Raw genomic sequence first — 19,696 nt, 5'->3', positions numbered from 1 at the left:
TTGCACAGCTGCAAGAAATCCAAGACTGACCTACCCACCCACCCACTCACCCACCCACCAAGCTCCATGGAACCTTATCTATCTGTTCCAATGGAAGGTAAACAGTGTAGAGGGATTACTGTCAGGCGATGTGACCAGAACCACACATATAGATTTCAAGCTAACTCCTGTAATACAGGAAGAACACAATCAAGGAGTTACATTGAACTCTACACATGTGGATTTGGTGACTTACATCTGACACATTATTTATTTTGTACCTTATATTTAGAGAAATTAATTATCTCCTTTGACGAAGTTACAGAAGATCTACAATTTACTAGAGCAGTGATGACAAACCTATGGCCGAGTCTACGGAGAGGGGTGGCATACAAATCTAATAAATAAATAAAATAAATGGCACATGTGCCACAGGTGGCACATGGAGCCATATCTGCTGGAATGCAAGCCGTTGTCCTAGCTGAACTCCAATGTGTATGTGTGTGCTGGCCAGCTGGTTTTCGACTTGCACAGAGGCGTTTTTGGCTTCCAGAGAGCCTCAGGGGGATGGGGGAGGGCGTTTTTACCCTCCCCCAGCTCCAGGGAAGCTTTTGAGCCTGGGGAGGGTGAAACACAAGCCTACTGGGCCCACCAGAAGTTGGGAACCAGGCCGTTTCCAGCCTCCAGAGGGCCTCCAGGGGGTGGAGGAAGGCGTTTTCTCCTTCTCCAGGCATTGAATTATGGGTGTGGGCACTTGCCTATGCATGATAGTGCGCACGCATGCTCTTTCGGCACCTGAGAGAAAAAAAGGTTCGCCATCACTGTACTAGAGCCAATTGTAGCAGAAGTGAAAGTGGAGGAAATACAGAAGGAAGATAAAGGTTCTTTATGCTCTGAATCCCAATCATGATAAAGGAGAAAGAAGAAGGAAGAAGGAAAGGAAAGCAAATGATCCAAAAGATTGTTAGGACTCTGTCTAACGTTTAGCTTAGCAATCTATAAACCAACAACATGTGTTAATGTATATAGCTTTAACTGAGCTATGTCTGATTGGCTGATGGTGTTGCAGACTGCCATAAGAGGGAGCTAGAGATCATAGTTTATTCTCTCTGTCACTCTGTTATTCTCTCCATTATTCCCTCTCGCATTCTCTCTGTTAGTTTGCACTACATGCTTTGCATTCTATGTGTTGTAGTTATGTATTGTCCCTAAACTGTGTTTAAGCTTGATATCTTTGTTTACTGTTTATGACAAAGACAACTGGTAAGACTTTGTAATTTGATATTCTTTGAACTGATTAGAATGTGTGTGACTCGGATTGTTTATCGGACTATGTTATTTCTTAAAGTAAACTTTAACTTACGTTAGTATATCTGTGTAGTATATCACATCTACTCCAATACAACGTTTCTATGTGCACATCTTTGAAAACAAGGAATAATCTGCCCATCTGTGATGGGCTCCTATGGGTCAGGTCAGGTACGCAGAACCGGTAGAAAAAGTTTGATTTTTTTTTCTTTTTTTCCCTTCTGGGCTCTGGGTATGTTTTTCCTATCGCAGTAAATGAGGTTGAATGTGTATAATTTTAGAAGAGCTGTGCGTGCGTGTGTGTATGTGTGTGTTTTGTACATACGCATATAGTTTATATAGCAGATAATATATATTTTTGTGCGCCTGTGTGTAATATGTATGTACACATATGGCATATATACATAGAATTAAATAGTATATTTTGGATGTTCAGTAAGAGTAAATAGGGAAATTGTATCTCTTTGAGGCGAGGAGAGGCCAGGCACCCTAACCCTAACCCTCGACATGAGTGACGTCAAGTTGGCCACCCTTAAGCCAGTCACGTGACCTTTAAGCCAATCCCCCGGTCACATGTTCATCAAGCCACTCCCACCTAATCACATAGCTGGCAAACCTCACCCACAAAATAAGCCACGCCCACAGTGTGATAGTAAAAAAAAAGTAGCCCTTTACTGCTCTGCACATACATTAACAAAGACCTTTAACAAAAATATTGAAACAGACATTTAAGAAGGAAAGCAAATTGAAATAAGTTTCCAATACCAAATGGCTTCATTAAGCGTCACTCTATTTGCATACTATTGGCCAATATCATAGTGAGAAATTTGCATACATCAGTGAGGACTGGAGGGCAGCTCTCTTGGTTCCACTGTTTCTTGCATTCCCCCTGACGAGTACAGGAATCTCCACACCAGCCACATTGCATGAAACGCTCTGCGTTCAGGCAGCTGAGGCAGGTCAGGAAGTGGAGACAGCCTGGACCAGTTTGGTTTACCCGGAATATCTGCAAAATGAACAAAAAATATCAAGATAAGTGACAAAAGGATTAACAATCTTTCCCATAGCTCTAACTTGGGCTAATGTCCCAATCTATGAAAATGTTTTTTATATATTCTATCGGCCATCTTCCTAGAAAGTTTCATAGCAGAAAAAATATTTAAAATGTAAATATAATTTACTTCCACAGACGCATGCTTCAAATGTTTATCTGGCATTTCTCCCTGTCTATAGCTTGAATCAAAACAGCAGAGACACTGGATCAAGATAGTCCAGGCTTCAGAAAAATTGGTCATGGGTTCTCTTTAATTCTACCCAGAACATGGCTGAAATTAATTGGCAGTAGATCTACAATGGAAATGGTGCTCTGTATTAAACTGATCTATTTTGGGACCAGAGCAACGCTTCAGTACCTTGTGCCAGAAACTTCCAATCTACTTACAGGGTGGCTAGTTTGGAAGGAGGTTCTGCATAGCTTGGAAGCAAATGGAATATTCTGGAATTCTCTGGGACGTTCCATTCTTTTTTAAAAAAATGGACGAACATCATCCCAGTTTAGTATGTACAAATCCAATCATTATGATCCTGAAGTGAAAGACATCTTCTATCTTAAACATAACAAACAAGGTCCTTTTCTTTCTCAAAAGCTCACATTAAGCAGAGCAATAACAACAGCAACGACAAAAGTTTAGAGTGGATTCAGGAAGCAAATAAGAGATTTTCCTGAACTACATTCTAAACTTGTACAGAAAATCCTCTGTCAATAGTTTTGCTGAACTTACATATTAAGCATTGAATGTAGACATTAACAGCCTGTGATATTTGCTTGTAATGTAAAATCAATGCATCTTCTGGATAATCTTCCACCTCCCAGAAATACAAATATCAATAATCCTACATGACATGTCTCAGGCCAAAGCAGACTCAGCCTCCCTTGAGAACTCAACGTGCCTCACCTCATTTCCTGTTGCAAAGAACAAAGAGTGATGCAGCTTGCCAATTTCTCTCAGCACTGGCAGTTTCTCTCCCAAAGAGAAGTTGGCCATTTCAGCCTTGTATAAACTGGATCCATCAAGAACCATCTAGGAATACACATGTAGGCACACAAAGAAATTTCCATCAAGAGTTGTCTGTTGGAAATTGTGATTATAAAAAAATGATGTGACCACAGTTAGGTCCCACAGAGTCGGTCTTCTTTGGGTCCCGTCAACTAAACAATGTCGTCTGGCAGGACCCAGGGGAAAAGCCTTCTCTGTGGTGGCCTTGACCCTCTGGAACCAGCTCCCCCCAGAGATCAGAATTGCCCCCACCATCCCTGCCTTTCGTAAGCTCCTCAAAACCCACCTCTGTCGTCAGGCTTGGGGGAACTGAACTACCCTTTTCCCCCTAGGCCTATACAATTTATGCATGGTATGTTTGTGTGTATGTTTGGTTTTAATAAGGGTTTTTTAATTATTTTAAACATTAGATTTGTTACATGCTGTTTATTACTGTTGTTAGCCGCCCCGACTCTACGGAGAGGGGCGGCATACAAATCTAATAAACAAACAAACAAACAAACAAATAAATAATTAAATAAATAAATATCCAAATTTATCTAGGGCCTCTGCTAAGAAGCAAGGGGAACTGAAAATATAGTTCTTCCTATCACTGCAAATCTGATTTCCAACAACTCCAATTTAATTTAATTATATTAATTGCAAGCAACCATTTTCCATGCTGTTTATGGATTTAGTTTTTCTGATCCAATTCAATAGCAACTTCTGAAAAGACTACAGGGACCACAAGCTAGGATTAAGGATATGACATAAGTAACCTGGAAATTTCAGATTGTATACTACTAATATAAATATTTGAGGTAGATTCAATGTACTGTATATGGCAAAGAGCTACAGCTTTAACTAACCTGTAAAACACGTCCTTCAGATGTGCCTAAATGAGCCACGGTAAGTTCCCCTATTGCAGTTACAAAGATAGAGGTCAGCAATACATCTGACATGCACCCTCGTAGGAGGTCCAATTTGAAACCATCCCTAGCAATAAAAGTAGGCTTTTTCTTGCAGCTGACGTCCACCACCGGGCCTGAGAGATTCACCTGTCATGACAAAGATAAAAAAAGAGTTCAAACACCAAAGAAAGGACACCAAGAATTCAGGGCTCACACAATATAGATTTTGCATAGAAGACGGTGCGGGAGAATCAGGGCCTTATGTGAAAGAAGGATATTAGATATTGAGAACCTACTGTTTACTCCAAGCACCACTTTGCAAGCGGGAAAATGGAGACTGCGGAATGGTTGAGCCATTTGATAGCTCTGTATAAAAGAGAGAGTTGTCAGCCTGGCTCTTTCGCTAACTGTCAGAAAATCAATGTTATTGATTGCTATTAGTCCTGCCTCTTCAGTACCGGAACTCAACAAAGTTTGGAACTCAACTTCTGGATATGAAATTCTGAACATTTTATCTGTTGGGATTCCCAATTTTATCTGTTAATACTAATTATTCCAGAAATCTAAATAAAAATCTAATTATTCCGCAAGGCTAAACCAGTGAGGAAATAATAAAAATCGTCTGTATTTTTTCAAACTGGGTTTTGTGGAAGCACAGCTTTCCACAATCACTTGAATAGTTTCCAAGAGAGACTAAAAACAACTTAAAATGTGCCAGTCTTAGATACATATTCAGTCATCTACTCCCACCTCAGTATTGCTCTTCCCATTTCACTGTCCATACAAGAGGTCCTGGCTAGTTTTCTTTAACAATCAGTCAAAACTTGTCTTCCCAATATCTTATTTTCTTCTCTTCAATTATGCTTGATTCTTGGAGACTGCCCAGACAAGTCTCTGCAGTTCTCATTCCAAGTGCATATCCCAGAAAACCTAACTTCCTGGCTACCTCCCAATTCTAACAAACATCCCCCAGGTAACCTATGCTTTCCAAAAAGAAGCTGAAGGACTTGAAAGAAGAAAGAGCTACAAATCTGTTAGGAGTTTCTGACTTGTTTAGCAGCACAAAAGCAGTCATGGTGAAGTCCTCTGTCCCTTTCTGCATTCTACATTGTAGTTTATATTTGCATGAATACATTGTGCACACCCCTCGAGGGTCTCTTTAATTATCAAGATGGCATTCTGCATTATCCCAGCGACCGATTAGGTCCCACAGAGTTGGCCTTCTCTGGGTCCTGTCAACTAAACAATGCTGTCTGGCAAGACCCAGGAGAAGAGCCTTCTCTGTGGTGGCCCCGGCCCTCTGGAATCAACTCCCCCCAGAGATTAGGACTGCCTCTACCGTCCTTGCCTTTCGAAAGCTCCTGAAGACCCACCTGTGTCACCAGGAATAAAATTATGGTTTTATGTATGGTCTGTTAGGTTGTGTGATTGTTTCTTTTTATAATAAGGGTTTTGCATTGTTTTTTAACATTAGATTTGTACATGTTGTATTGTTGTTGTGAGCCACTAAGAGTCATCATCATCATCATCATCATCATCATTATTATTAATCTATTTTGGATTAGTTTTATTCAGCTGGGTAGGAATTATTGAACTGCATTGGCTGCCAATTGGTTTCCAGATGCAATTCAAAGTGTTGGTTATGACCTATAAAGACATACATGACATCAGACCAGATTACCTCTGAGACCGCCTTCTGCCACATGAGTCCTAGCAACCGGTCAGGTCCCAGAGAGTTGGCCTTCTCCAGGTCCCGTCAACCAGACAATGTCGCTTGGCGGGTCCTAGGGGAAGAGCCTTCTCTGTGGGGGGCCCGGCCCTCTGGAATCAACTCCCCCTGGAGATTCGCACTGCCCCCACCCTCCTCTCCTGCCATAAAAATTTAAAGACCTATCTGTGCCCTCAGGCTTGGGGCCATTAGACTCTAGACCCCTGGCCGACAAGTGTAGTATATCTTGCTGTGTGAAAGGGAATGAATGATTTTAAATGTTATTAGAGGTTTTAAAGGTTTTTTTAGCGATATTAATTGGATATTTTAGATATGTACATTATATATAGTTTGATACATTGTAAGCCGCCCCGAGTCCTCAGAGAGGGGCGGCATACAAATCCAATAAATAAAAAAATAATAAAAATAATTAATTAATTAATGAAGAAATTTAGAACTGCATTGCTTGGCTAAAGTGCACATTGGTCTCTAAATTCTTTGGAGTGGGAGTTTCTTTAAAGTAAACATACATAGAAGTACGCAGGAAGGCAAATCTAACTAAGTTGGGATAAAGTGACTTCAGCCAGGCATTCATAACGGAAAACAAATCCATGCTATCAACACCTTCCCCATATTTATGTCTGCTAGCATATGAATTATTATTATTATGGGTGTTTTTTATTAGACCTAAAAATATATTTAGACATGAATCATTAAAACTGGTACAACTGCAGACAGAAAAACACACACACACACACACACACCAGTGAAATGTAGTAAAAGCTAAAAAAATTCTAATGCTGCTGGCATTGCTGCTGCTTCTCATGGGTCAAGTTTTGAGAAAAGATGTTCAAGCAGAAAATACAGAAATTTGACCAAAACCTTATCAATTTTGATTTTATATGGTCTGGCAAGAAAGGGGAATCAAATATACCATGTGTTGAAAATGAGCAAGTACAATAAAAATGATAAAGGTATCTGAAAATCAAACATTCCCAAGGTAAAGGTCCAGAGTACAGTATTTAAAAAGCAAATATGCAGAATTCTATTAAAAAACAGCTTTGTATACCTTTTTGTGTAAGAACATGAAAAATGCCCAAAACATTGACTTATTTGGTTAAATATTAAACTTCTGATTTCAGTCTTATTTTTGTGTACTGGAAATGTTAATTTTGCATTTGCGATAAACACCTACTACTTCTCATTCTATTGCCAATTTTCTATCGCTAACGCTGCTTCTGAACCAGAGGTTATAGAATTTTCTTTTTTAAAATAGCTTCCACGTCTCAAAAAGATTTCAAAAACAACTTTGCATTTTGCTATCCTCATAGGTAAAAAATGTTGACAAATGAAGAAACGGTCACTTTCAGATGAGCGTGGCGGTATCATTAATCTATGGGGAATGCTGGATGAAATAACTGGAAGTTGAAGTTCATTGGCATTTGGACTGGACTGCCACTGATTAACCACTTAATCACTTTTTAAAACCTGCTTGTAGCTTCGTTTAACCCTTAAGTTGGGAAATATCTTATCTTGGAGCAGCATGTGACTACTTTGGTCTCCTTATCAACATAAAGAAGATCGAAGTGATGCATCAGCCAGCTCCAAAAGCCAAATAGAACATAGAAACATAGAAGACTGACGGCAGAAAAAGACCTCATGGTCCATCTAGTCTGCCCTTATACTATTTTCTGTATTTTATCTTAGAATGGATATATGTTTATCCCAGGCATGTTTAAATTCAGTTACTGTGGATTTACCAACCATGTCTGCTGGGAGTTTGTTCCAAGCATCTACTACTCTTTCAGTAAAATAATATTTTCTCATGTTGCTTTTGATCATTCCCCCAACTAACTTCAGATTGTGTCCCCTTGTTCTTGTGTTCACTTTCCTATTAAAAACACTTCCCTCCTGGACCTTATTTAACCCTTTAACATATTTAAATGTTTCGATCATGTCCCCCCTTTTCCTTCTGTCCTCCAGACTATACAGATTGAGTTCATTAAGTCTTTCCTGATACGTTTTATGCTTAAGACCTTCCACCATTCTTGTAGCCCGTCTTTGCACCCGTTCAATTTTGTCAATATCTTTTTGTAAGTGAGGTCTCCAGAACTGAACACAGTATTCCAAATGTGGTCTCACCAGCATTCTATATAGCGGGATCATAATCTCCCTCTTCCTGCTTCTTATACCTCTAGCTATGCAGCCAAGCATCCTACTTGCTTTCCCTACCGCCTGACTGCACTGTTCACCCATTTTGAGACTGTCAGAAATGGGTGATTATACCAAGAACCCACCATCATGGTAAAGGGACAAAAGCTACAAGCAGTGGACCAATTTACATACCTTGGCAGTACCCTCTCCTGTGCAGTGACAATTGACATTAAAGTCAACTGCAGAATCACCAAGGTAAGTTCTGCATTTGGCAGACTAATGACCAATGTGTGGAACCGATGCAGAATAAGCCTTGCTACAAAGCTCAAAGTCTACCTAGCAGTAGTGCCAACTACATGTTGTATGCCAGTGAGACTTGAACTGTATATAGGAGACATGCTAGGCAATTGAATCACTTCCACATGACCTGCCTCCATACAAGTTTGAGGATTCGGTGGCAAAATAAGGTCCCTGACACTGAGGTCCTCTCCAGAGCAGGCCTGTCATCAATTCATACCGTGCTGATGAAAGCCCAGACATGCTGGAACATTGCACCCCTAGACAACTCCTCTATGGTGTGCTGTCTAAAGGAAAGTGATTGCATGGGGGACAAAGTAAACAATACAAAGACAACACAAAGCCTCCATCAAGTCCCTCAATATCAACACCACTTCCTGGGAAACCCTGGCACAAGATTGATCAACATGGTGCATGCTGATCCATCAAGGCTGCCAGACATCTGAGGCCAGAAGCACAATCATAGCAGAAGAGAAGTGAGCACTCCGCAAAGCCAGAGCTGCAATGCTGTGACAATGGTGCCCACACATGTCTGCCCAACATCTGGCAGAACATTTTGTGCCCATATAGGTCTTAGTAGCCACCTGTGGACACATCGCGTACAGCCCACAAACCATTAGATGTTAAGGTCCTCTTCAAATACGATGGACGAAATCATCATCTTGGGAAGTATATCTTAAAGACCAATTAAAAAACAGTTTCTGGTCTTAGATTTACAGTCTAAAAAGATGTTACGCACCCACGGGTGTAGAAAATTGCTCTGTTTACTATAGTCTGGTAGCTCGATTGTTAAATGTCCTTCATTCATTGCGCTAACCACCAATTTGGGTTAATAGCTGCTCAGCTAAGTTCACATAACCTATTAAGTCATAAACCCTGATTGTATTAAATCATATTGAATGGACTCAGTCATACAGCATGGTAAATCAATTCCAAATCCACCAAAGAAACTTAACACAATTGTGAGAACCCAATCAGTGTCTGGTGCTATTGAAATCAACTGCATGAAAGGAAGCCTTGTTGTACTCTCTCTGATCAAAGAACATGCCAAGCATAGCCAGATCACAATCTGTCTGAAGGAATGTCCCAGACTGAATCTTCTATGACTCAGACTTATAGTAAACAATACTGAAGGCATCACCTGGGATAGGTTGATGAGATCATCTCCGATACCTATAGCTATGGTGAATTCCCCTCTTTGGGACCTACACATGCCCAAATAATTTCTGACAAAGCTGTGATGCATCATGGAAGCTTCTTTATAAGCTGCACTGATCAAATACCCTCAGGGACCATTGCAGTCAGTTAATGTATATTTCCTTTGACAACTCCTGCTTCAAGGGTGGGTTCTAACTTAACTTGCTACCAGTTCACTTTCTGCTGCGCCACAATGTGCACACATTGCTTGCCGCATGGCCACACAGTCACATGCGCTTTGCGTGGGGTACACTCACATGAACAGTGACAAAAACTCAGTTCAGGGGTGTGGCCAACCAGCAATTGCTTCCAAGTCGGTGAGGGGTGTGTGTGAAATTCCCACCATCAGTTAGAAACATAAAAGACTGACGGCAGAAAAAGACCTCATGGTCCATCTAGTCTGCCCTTATACTATTTTTTGTATTTTATCTTACAATGGATCTACTGTGGATTTACCAACCAGGTCTGCTGGAAGTTTGTTCCAAGGATCTACTACTCTTTTAGTAAAATAATATTTTCTCATGTTGCTTTTGATCTTTCCCCCAACTAACTTCAGATTGTGTCCCCTTGTTCTTGTGTTCACTTTCCTATTAAAAACACTTGCCTCCTGAACCTTATTTAACCCTTTGACATATTTAAATGTTTCAGTCATGTCCCCCCTTTTCCTTCTGTCCTCCAGACTATACAGATTGAGTTCATTAAGTCTTTCCTGATACATTTTATGCTTAAGACCTTCCACCATTCTTGTAGCCTGTCTTTGGACCCGTTCAATTTTGTCAATATCTTTTTGTAGGTGAGGTCTCCAGAACTGAACACAGTATTCCAAATGTGGTCTCACCAGCGCTCTATATAGCGGGATCACAATCTCCTTCCTCCTGCTTGTTATACCTCTAGCTATGCAGCCAAGCATCCTACTTGCTTTTCCTACTGCCCGACCGCACTGCTTACCTATTTTGAGACTGTCAGAAATCACTACCCCTAAATCCTTTTCTTCTGAAGTTTTTGCTAACACAGAACTGCCAATACAATACTCAGATTGAGGGTTCCTTTTCCCCAAGTGCATTATTTTACATTTGGAAACATTAAACTGCAGTTTCCATTGCTTTGACCATTTATCTAGTAAAGCTAAATCATTTACCATATTACAGACGCCTCCAGGAATATCAACCCTAGTTCTATAGAACCAGTTCTATAGAACCGATCCGAACCGGGAGCAACCCACCTCTGTCCTGCTTCCTTTTCCTTTTACTTTTTAAGAAAAGTACTTGGTACAAAACTACCAAGGAGATTGAATTTTTTGCCTTCCTTGTGAAATGTTCTTGGTTACTAAGTGTACTGATTCTCCTGATTGTTCAACTCTGAAAAAAAGTTTCTATTCTAATATTCACAATCTTCCTGTGTTCAGGCAAGGGGATTGTTACTTCTCAGAAAAACAATGGTGCTACAGCTTTCCTTGAAATATGCAACTTTATATAAATTAGCAGCTTTAGCAGGTTTGTGCCAAAATATTTGTTTTTCCTACTTATCCAATTGACAGTTCCAAAAATGTTACTAATCATGCCCCAGGGACATTTTCTTCATTGTGTATTTTCTTATGCAGCCAAAGCATAATGTCAGTCTTCCACCTTATTCCTAGATTAATATTTGTAATTCCTAAAAAATAACAAAAATAACCATATGCAGGCAACCCAGCTTACTTTAGCACTGGGAATGCCTCTAAACCTTTAAGCACATCAACAAGAGATCAGACAGTTACTGGATGCACAGTATGCAAATCTTAAAAAGTAAAAGAAAAAGTAATGCAAGGTTCTATTGTGAACCTTGCATAACTTCTATTATTCTATTCCATTGTTAATTTCTATTATTAGGAAAAGATATCTGGAATTTTATTCAGATTTATGATATACAAGGATCAAAGCAAAGAGTAATATAGCCAACCTGGAGAAGGTGAAAAGTTCAGCCATCCAGTAAAGAGGGAAGTACACAGTATAGAGCAGATAAATGAGAAATAGGGTATGGCGCTGTGTTCATGAAAAACAGAAATTGCTAAAGTTTCGCATGAAGACCATTCTTCAAACGGAACAGAAGCCACAGTTTCCTACTATAGGAAGTAGCTGGGGCAAACCTCTGGGGTTTTGACATTCCTGTCTCACCCATTCCTGTTTCATACCCAGAAAAAGAACTCTAAAAAGCAACGGCTGCTGAATTTAAATTAAGCAGAGTTCTTCAGGGTGCACAAATATTGGCATAGAAACATAGAAACATAGAAGACTGACGGCAGAAAAAGACCTCATGGTCCTTCTAGTCTGCCCTTATACTATTTTCTGTATTTTATCTTAGGATGGATCTATGTTTATCCCAGGCATGTTTAAATTCAGTTACTGTGGATTTACCAACCACGTCTGCTGGAAGTTTGTTCCAAGGATCTACTACTCTTTCCGTGAAATAATATTTTCTCACGTTGCTTTTGATCTTTCCCCCAACTAACTTCAGATTGTGTCCCCTTGTTCTTGTGTTCACTTTCCTATTAAAAACACTTCCCTCCTGAACCTTATTTAACCCTTTAACATATTTAAATGTTTCGATCATGTCCCCCCTTTTCCTTCTGTCCTCCAGATTATACAGATTGAGTTCATTAAGTCTTTCCTGATACGTTTTATGCATGAGTTGTTTAAGCTGAGGCTATGTAAACCATGGGTTTTTTTTAACACAGGTCTGCCCAAATCATGATCTCTTGTGGGAAAGGACCCAAATGTCTCCAACTTCTTTCGCATTGGAGGATGAATAAAGGAGATGGAATGTGCCCTGCTCCAAGGCTTGTTGGAACATACTAATAATTACTTCACCAGCATTTTCTGTTATGGCTGAATTATTGTGTAGGTGGACATGAATTTTCAGATGATCTGCAAAAAAAAACATAAAAAGTCCCTAATTTGTCAGAGCTACTAGTCTTTTTATCCCTGTTTTTCCTCACAGTAATAAGAAAGGTCCCCTTCTATTCATCTGATTTTCCTTTTAAAAACAAAAAGCTATGCTTTGGACAAAAACACAGGCAAGAAAAGGTTTTTGGCTTCTCCATCCAACATTACAACAGACTGCATCAGATTCCTACAATGGAATCATTTCAGGACGAAGGTCTTTCAATATTTACTCTAATGGCTCACCTCATTACAGCATGTAGATAGTTCACTCTGAGGCAGAGTCACCTTAAAAACGACTAAAAGTTATGTGAATAGTTTGATACTTTTGACAAGGTTGTCTTGTGAAAGTATTGCACAGGTAGCCCTCGGCTTACAACAGTTCACTGAGTGACTGTTCAAAGTTAGAATGGCACTGAAAAAAAGGGAACTATGACCATTTTTCACACTTACAACCATTGGCAGCAGCATTCTCATGATCACATGATCAAAATTCAGCTTCTTGGCAACTGATTCATATTTATGACAACTGCTGTGTCTCGGGATCGTGTGACCACCTTTTGTGACCTTCTTACAAACAAAGTCCATGAGGAAGCCACATGCACTTAACAACCATGGTACTAACTTAACAAGGAGTGGCATAAAAAGTCGTAAAATGGGGCAAAATTCACTTAGCAACTGTTTCACCTAGCAACAACAAAAAAATTGGGCTCAACCGTGGTCGTAAGTCAAGGAAAGAAGAAAGAAAGAAGTTATTTGTGCAGAAGAAAGTTATTTGTGAAAACCTTGGCTTTCTGAATCAGTGGTGGTATTCAGCTAGTTCTCTGTGAGTTGCACAACCAGGTAGGGGCTACTCCGGGAGGCTCCACCCCCCACCATGATGAAATGCGTGAGCACTGCACATTCATTCATTCATTCATTCATTCAGTTAGTTAGTCCAATAGAAATTGAAAGTTAAAGAGAATAAAAACACGTAGTAGTAAATATCAGGGAAAGGATAGAAGAAAAGATATGAGAATGGAATATGTCAATGAAGAATAGAGGAAAGGATATAAGAATGGGGAGAAAAGATATATAAAATATAGGAGAGACAATTGCACAGGGGACGGAAGGCACACTAGTGCACTTATGCTCGCCCCTTACTGACCTCTAAGGAACCTGGTGAGGTCAATCGTGGATAGTCTAAGGGAAAAATGTTGGGGGTTCACACCACAGAATCCGGTAATGAGCAGAAAGCCATGCGCATGCACAGATGTGGCACATGCAAGCAAAGCTAGCACACGTGTGTGCATGCTCACATTTGAAAACCAGTAAAGAAAGTAAGTGAAATCCACCTCTGTTTTGAATGAAATTTCTTAGAAACATAGAAGTCTGACGGCAGAAAAAGACCTCATGGTCCATCTAGTCTGCCCTTATACTATTTTCTGTATTATATCTTAGGATGGATATATGTTTATCCCAGGCATGTTTAAATTCAGTTACTGTGGATTTATCTACCACATCTGCTGGAAGTTTGTTCCAAGGATCTACTACTCTTTCAGTAAAATAATATTTTCTCATGTTGCTTTTGATCTTTCCCCCAACTAACTTCAGATTGTGTCCCCTTGTTCTTGGGTTCACTTTCCTATTAAAAACACTTCCCTCCTGAACCTTATTTAACCCTTTAACATATTTAAATGTTTCGATCATGTCCCCCCTTTTCCTTCTGTCCTCCAGACTATACAGATTGAGTTCATTAAGTCTTTCCTGATACGTTTTATGCTTAAGACCTTCCACCATTCTTGCAGCCAGGATTATTAAGTGCTGGAACAAGACTAATATCGCGGCCCCCCTGCCTCCCCCCCCCGCTCTCATCTGCCTTTTTCCTCCTTCTCCTCAGCCTCGTTGGCTCGACTTTTCTGTCTGTCTGTGGCTCCAGCTGGGCCTCCCATCCCTCAGGTGACTCCAGTGGCAGCCGTTTGGCCTCCACGTTGCTGCTGCTGCTCGCTCCTCCACTACCTCCAGACCCTTCGCATCAATGGAAAGGGCATTGGAAGGGGAGGTAGTTGCTGCCGCCCAGGCTCTCCTTGGCCTCCTGCATGGGAAATTTGGGAGGAGGCTGCATGGCCTTTCCCGCTCACTTCACACATGCCGCTTGGGGAGGCCTCAGCCAAAAAGGAAGGGAGAGTGCATACTTGTACACATGCACAGGAGAAGCGCCCCCGCCCACCCCAGCTGGGCCATATGTATGAATGAGAGCACCGCCGCTGCCCCAAATTGAAAAAGAGTTTGTCGCCCCTTTTTATTAATCTCATCACGTGTTTTTCCTTAGGTTTTTCAGCTCCAGATTTTTGAGTTGACATTTCATAACCATTCATAAACTGAAATAAAATATAAGATGAAACAATGTTTCCCATAGGAATCAATGGAAAAGCGATTAATGCGTGCAAGCCCAAAATTCACCCCTTTTGCCAACCGAAGCACTCGTTTTTGCGCTGCTGGGATTCCCCTCAGGCTCCCCTCCATGGGAAACCCCACCTCCGGACCTCTGTGTTTTTGCGATGCTGCAGGGGAATCCCAGCATTGCAAAATTGAGCGCTTCGCTGGCAATGGAAGTCCAGAGGTGGAGTTTCCCAGCAAAGAGAGCATCAGTGAAATGGCAGCATCGCAAAAACAACGAAGTCCTCGAAACTCCACCTCCGGACCTCTGTGTTCTTGCAATTCTGCGATTTCACTGAGGCTCCCCTTGCTGGGAAACCCCACCTCTGGACTTTCGTTGCCAGCGAAGTGCCCGTTTTTGCGCTGCTGGGATTCCCCTGCAGCGCAAAAACGGGTGCTTTGCTGGCAACGGAAGTCCAGAGGTGGGGCATCCCAGCAGCAGCGGTGGGTTTGTAAGGTGAAAATAGTTTGTAAGAAGAGGCAAAAAAATCTTAAACCCTGGGTTTGTATCTCGAAAAGTTTGTATGACGAGGCGTTTGTAAGAAGAGGTATCACTGTATAGTCATAAACTTAAGAAACTGTTTTTCTTTTTTAAAAATTGGTTTTGTAATTTTTTTAAAAAAAATTCCCCTTCAGGTGCCCCCTTTGAGCTCTATGGGCCCCAAAACTAGGTATCGGCTGCACCTCCACTCTCCTCAGACCTGCGTACAGCCTTTAGTTAGTAGCCAAGCTTTGTTGATTCAATGGCCTCGCCTTTTTTCTTTTTTGATTTCCGGAAGGTATGTGTTCTGAAACGTTCTTCAATTTGTTTCACACCCACTTGTAAACCTGGGTGGTTTTTTCCCCCTTTCTGTTATCAATTCTAATGACTCAGAATTGATTGCCCGGGAGAGGCAGCTCAAAGGAGGAGCCAGTAATCTCTCTCTTCCTCTATAATTCATTCAAAATATAAGGGTCGGCAACAGGGATGGTTCTACAGCAGTGGTTCTCAACCTTTCTAATGACGTGACCCCTTAATACAGTTCCTCATGTTGTGGTGACCCCCAACCATAAGTCTAGCGCCATTCTCTCAACACAGCTTTAAGCTGATAGACAGGAAGGTCAGTGGGACACCCCCAAAGTAAATGCCTGATTGGTCAGATTGTAAAAATATGTTCCAAGGTGCCAGAATAGAAGCTTTAGTTCCTAACAACATTGGAATTTTTCTTTTCCTATGGTCTTAGGCGACCCCTGTGAAATGGTCATTCGACCTCCAAAGGGGTCCCGACCCCCAGGTTGGGAACCACTGTTCTAGAGGTAAGTTAGAACCAGTGAAGGGCTACCAAAATTTTTACTACCACACCGTGGGCGTGGCTTATGCATTTTCTTTCAACATCTTTCAGTGCAAATCAGTGCTCTGGGGTGGAGCTCCATTTTCGCTACCCCACTGCGTTTCCCTCCAGCCAGCCAGTAGTCCACCCCTGGTTAGAACCCACCCCTATTGCTGACCCTTACTTCGCTGCCAGTTTGCGTTCCCCCACACCATGTGGTCACATGCATATGCATAGTGCAAAAATTCCCATAATATCCCCCCCCCCCAAAAAGCCAAAAACAAGATAGCTAAGCATGCTCAGTGCTGGAAACCTGACTTCTGTGTATGTGCAGAAGAAGAAAAAACCGTAAAAAAAATTCCCAAAACCTCCCCCCCCCAAAAAAAGATGGCAGGATCCATGGACCGACATCAACAGAACCGGATCTGTGACATCACTATGACGTCACCAGCAGTTCGCTACCAGTTCTATAGAACCGGTGCGAACTGGGAGGAACACACCTCTGGTCAGCGAGGTCTGGATTCTACCAAAGAAACAGTGAATCTGACCCTGGCAAAGAAAGGGCCCCTCAGCTACATCAATGGCTGTCAGTCCTCCCGAAAGGAAAAAAGGAAATGTGGGCCTGAAGAGGAAACACAAGAGAGAGATAAAAGAATCTTCCCTCTAAAGATTCATCCTAGCTGGGGTTCTGTTCCAGGTTTACTTCAGCACCTGTTGCAACGTGGGTTTTGCATCGCAGAACGGCAGCTGTAACCATGAAGGCAAAAGGAATAGGGTGGGTCAAAGAGGACATGCCATGCTCATGTTCTTCCTGCAGCATAATATCTTTTCCCCCCTCCTCACTTGTAAAATTTGCTACTGCATGTTTAGCTACAATATGTCTTTCTTTCTTTCTTTCTTTCTTTCTTTCTTTCTTTCTTTCTTTCTTTCTTTCTTGTTTGGTTGTTTGGTTTGCATGCCGCCCCTGTCCGTAGACTCAGGGCGGCTCACAACAGCAATAAAACAATTCATGACAAATCTAATAATTTAAAAACATTTTAAAAACCCTGTTATTAAGCAGAAATACACACAGACATACCATACATAAATTGTATAGGCCCGGGGGAGATATCTCAATTCCCTCATGCCTGGCGGCAAAGGTGGGTTTTAAGGAGTTTACGAAAGGCAAGGAGGGTGGGGGCAGTTCTAATCTCCAGGGGGAGTTGGTTCCAGAGTAGGGGCCGCCACAGAGAATGCTCTTCCCCTGGGACCCGCCAAATGACATTGTTTAGTCGACGGGACCCGGAGAAGGCCAACTCTGTGGGACCTAATCGGTCGCTGGGATTCGTGTGGCAGAAGGTGGTCCCAGAGATATTCTGGTCCGATGCCACTTATGCTACTGCTCCCATGTCTTTAGATGGATGTGATTGTTGATATTTTGGAACTTCATTCACACATTGTGCTCAGCTGGAATAGAATAGAATAGAATAGAATAGAATTTTATTGGCCGTGTGATTGGACACACAAGGAATTTGTCTTGATGCATATGCTCTCAACGTACATAAAGAAAAAGATACATTTCTCAAGAATCATGTGGTACAACACTTAATGATTGTCATAATGGTCAAATAAGCAATGAAGAAACAATCAATATTAATAAAAATCTTAGGATACAAGCAACAAGTGACAGTCATACAGTCATATAAAATACAGTGATACCTCGTCTTACAAACGCCTCATCATACAAACTTTTCGAGATACAAACCCGGGGTTTAAGATTTTTTTGCCTCTTCTTACAAACTATTTTCACCTTACAAATCCACCGCCGCCACTGGGATGCCCCGCCTCTGGACTTCTGTTGCCAGTGAACCACCCGTTTTTGCGCTGCTGGGATTCCCCCTGAGGCTCCCCTCCATGAGAAACCCCACCTCTGGAATTGCGTGTTTTTGTGATGCTGCAGGGGAATCCCTGCAGCGCAAAAACGGGCGCTTTGGCTGGCAAAAAGGGTGAATTTTGGGCTTGAATGCATTAATCGCTTTTCCATTGATTCCTATGGGAAACATTGTTTCATCTTACAAACTTTTCACCTTAAGAACCTCATCCCGGAACCAATTAAGTTTGTAAGACAAGGTATCACTCTATGTTTTTCTTGTACAGGCTTAGATGACATGTACTGTATATTCAACCAACTGAAGCTTTTCCATCAAACCAGGATTAAGGCTGGCCTCGCGCTCTGAGAGTTCAGTCTTTATCTGCCTCCCTTTTGGCCCTACTACATCACATCACATGTTCTATTTTTAGACTTCAGACGTTTTCCTAGAAAGATGCTGTTTCAATTAATTGATAACTTTTGTTGCCCTTTACTGTAACTTTTGCCTATCCTATTGGGTGCATCTATATCTTGGTTTCTAGTGTTATCAGCTTAAATAGGTTATTTCATAGTTTCTTGTCAAAATCTATTTCAATTAATAGAATCAGGAGCTTTAGAAGCACCTAGTAAGAATGACGATGCTGCAAACCTATGTGAGATCACTGCTGTTCTTCCTTTAAAAACTAAATCCAAACCTATTTTGTTTTTACATGTATTTGCAAATGTTTGCAACTCTAAACAGTATATCATTTATGTAGGCCAACCCTCATCAGGTATGCAGTTCGTTCTGGGGGGGTGTGGGTGGGGAGGATTGATCAAACTAGTAAAGATATATAATTGTAAAATCACAAGCGTTTTGCTAATGGCGACAGTGAGCTAGTAAGTGTTGGGAATAATACATTTTTAGTGTATTTATAAAAAACAGATGCCAAATGTTTGCAAATCATGGCATGTGATATCTGCCTGTCCTACTAGATTGAATAGATTAGGCACAGTCCCAGATTTCTTCCCTGAAATCCTGCCATGTAATGTGACCTTGGAAGTGTGCTTTTTTCATGCCTTTTTAAAAAAAAACCTACCTGGAAACCTTCCCCCAGCAATTCAGTAAATACAGTACTCATCTTTTTAGCCTTTCAGATAGCCATCAAGATCTAGCTTTTTTACTGAGAAACTGCAACAGTATAGAATAGAATGGAAAGACTAGAATGAGGTTAACTGGAGCTTTCTGCGGGGCAACTCTGAGAATATGAATAAGCATAGAATTTTTATTTTTATTTGATTGCTTTACTGTTTTATAGTTACGGGTTTTACTGTTGCTGTGACCAACCTAGATAGGCAGACATATACAACTTTTTAATAAAACAAAATGGTAAATCTTTGCTCAAACAACAGCTATTATCTGTGAATACATAAATGGAAGATTCTCCCTCTATTTACCGAGGGTAGATATGTAGATGCAGAAATGCATTGATCTGGAGACCTCACCTACAAAAAGATATTGATAAAATTGAACGGGTCCAAAGACGGGCTACAAGAATGGTGGAAGGTCTTAAGCATAAAATGTATCAGGAAAGACTTAATGAACTCAATCTGTATAGTCTGGAGGACAGA

The 19,696-nt window shown here is 41.1% G+C and overlaps 1 protein-coding gene across 1 annotated transcript in view; it reads right to left on the bottom strand.

Moving 5' to 3' along the window:
• The window catches only part of MST1R (macrophage stimulating 1 receptor), an 89,991-nt gene that overhangs the window by 55,042 nt on the left and 15,253 nt on the right, over nt 1–19,696 (bottom strand). The window contains exons 3-5 of the mRNA XM_070738847.1: nt 4,193–4,381; nt 3,243–3,368; nt 2,123–2,293 (exon numbers count right to left, since the gene is read on the bottom strand). Of these exons, the coding sequence (XP_070594948.1) occupies nt 2,123–2,293; nt 3,243–3,368; nt 4,193–4,381 (486 nt within the window). The remainder of the gene's footprint in view (nt 1–2,122; nt 2,294–3,242; nt 3,369–4,192; nt 4,382–19,696) is intronic.

Source organism: Erythrolamprus reginae, chromosome 2 (assembly GCF_031021105.1).
Source record: "Erythrolamprus reginae isolate rEryReg1 chromosome 2, rEryReg1.hap1, whole genome shotgun sequence".
In the NCBI taxonomy this organism is placed as follows: Eukaryota; Metazoa; Chordata; class Lepidosauria; order Squamata; family Dipsadidae; genus Erythrolamprus; species Erythrolamprus reginae.
Note: the sequence above shows the minus strand (reverse complement) of the source record. Positions and strands in the feature narration are given on the sequence as shown.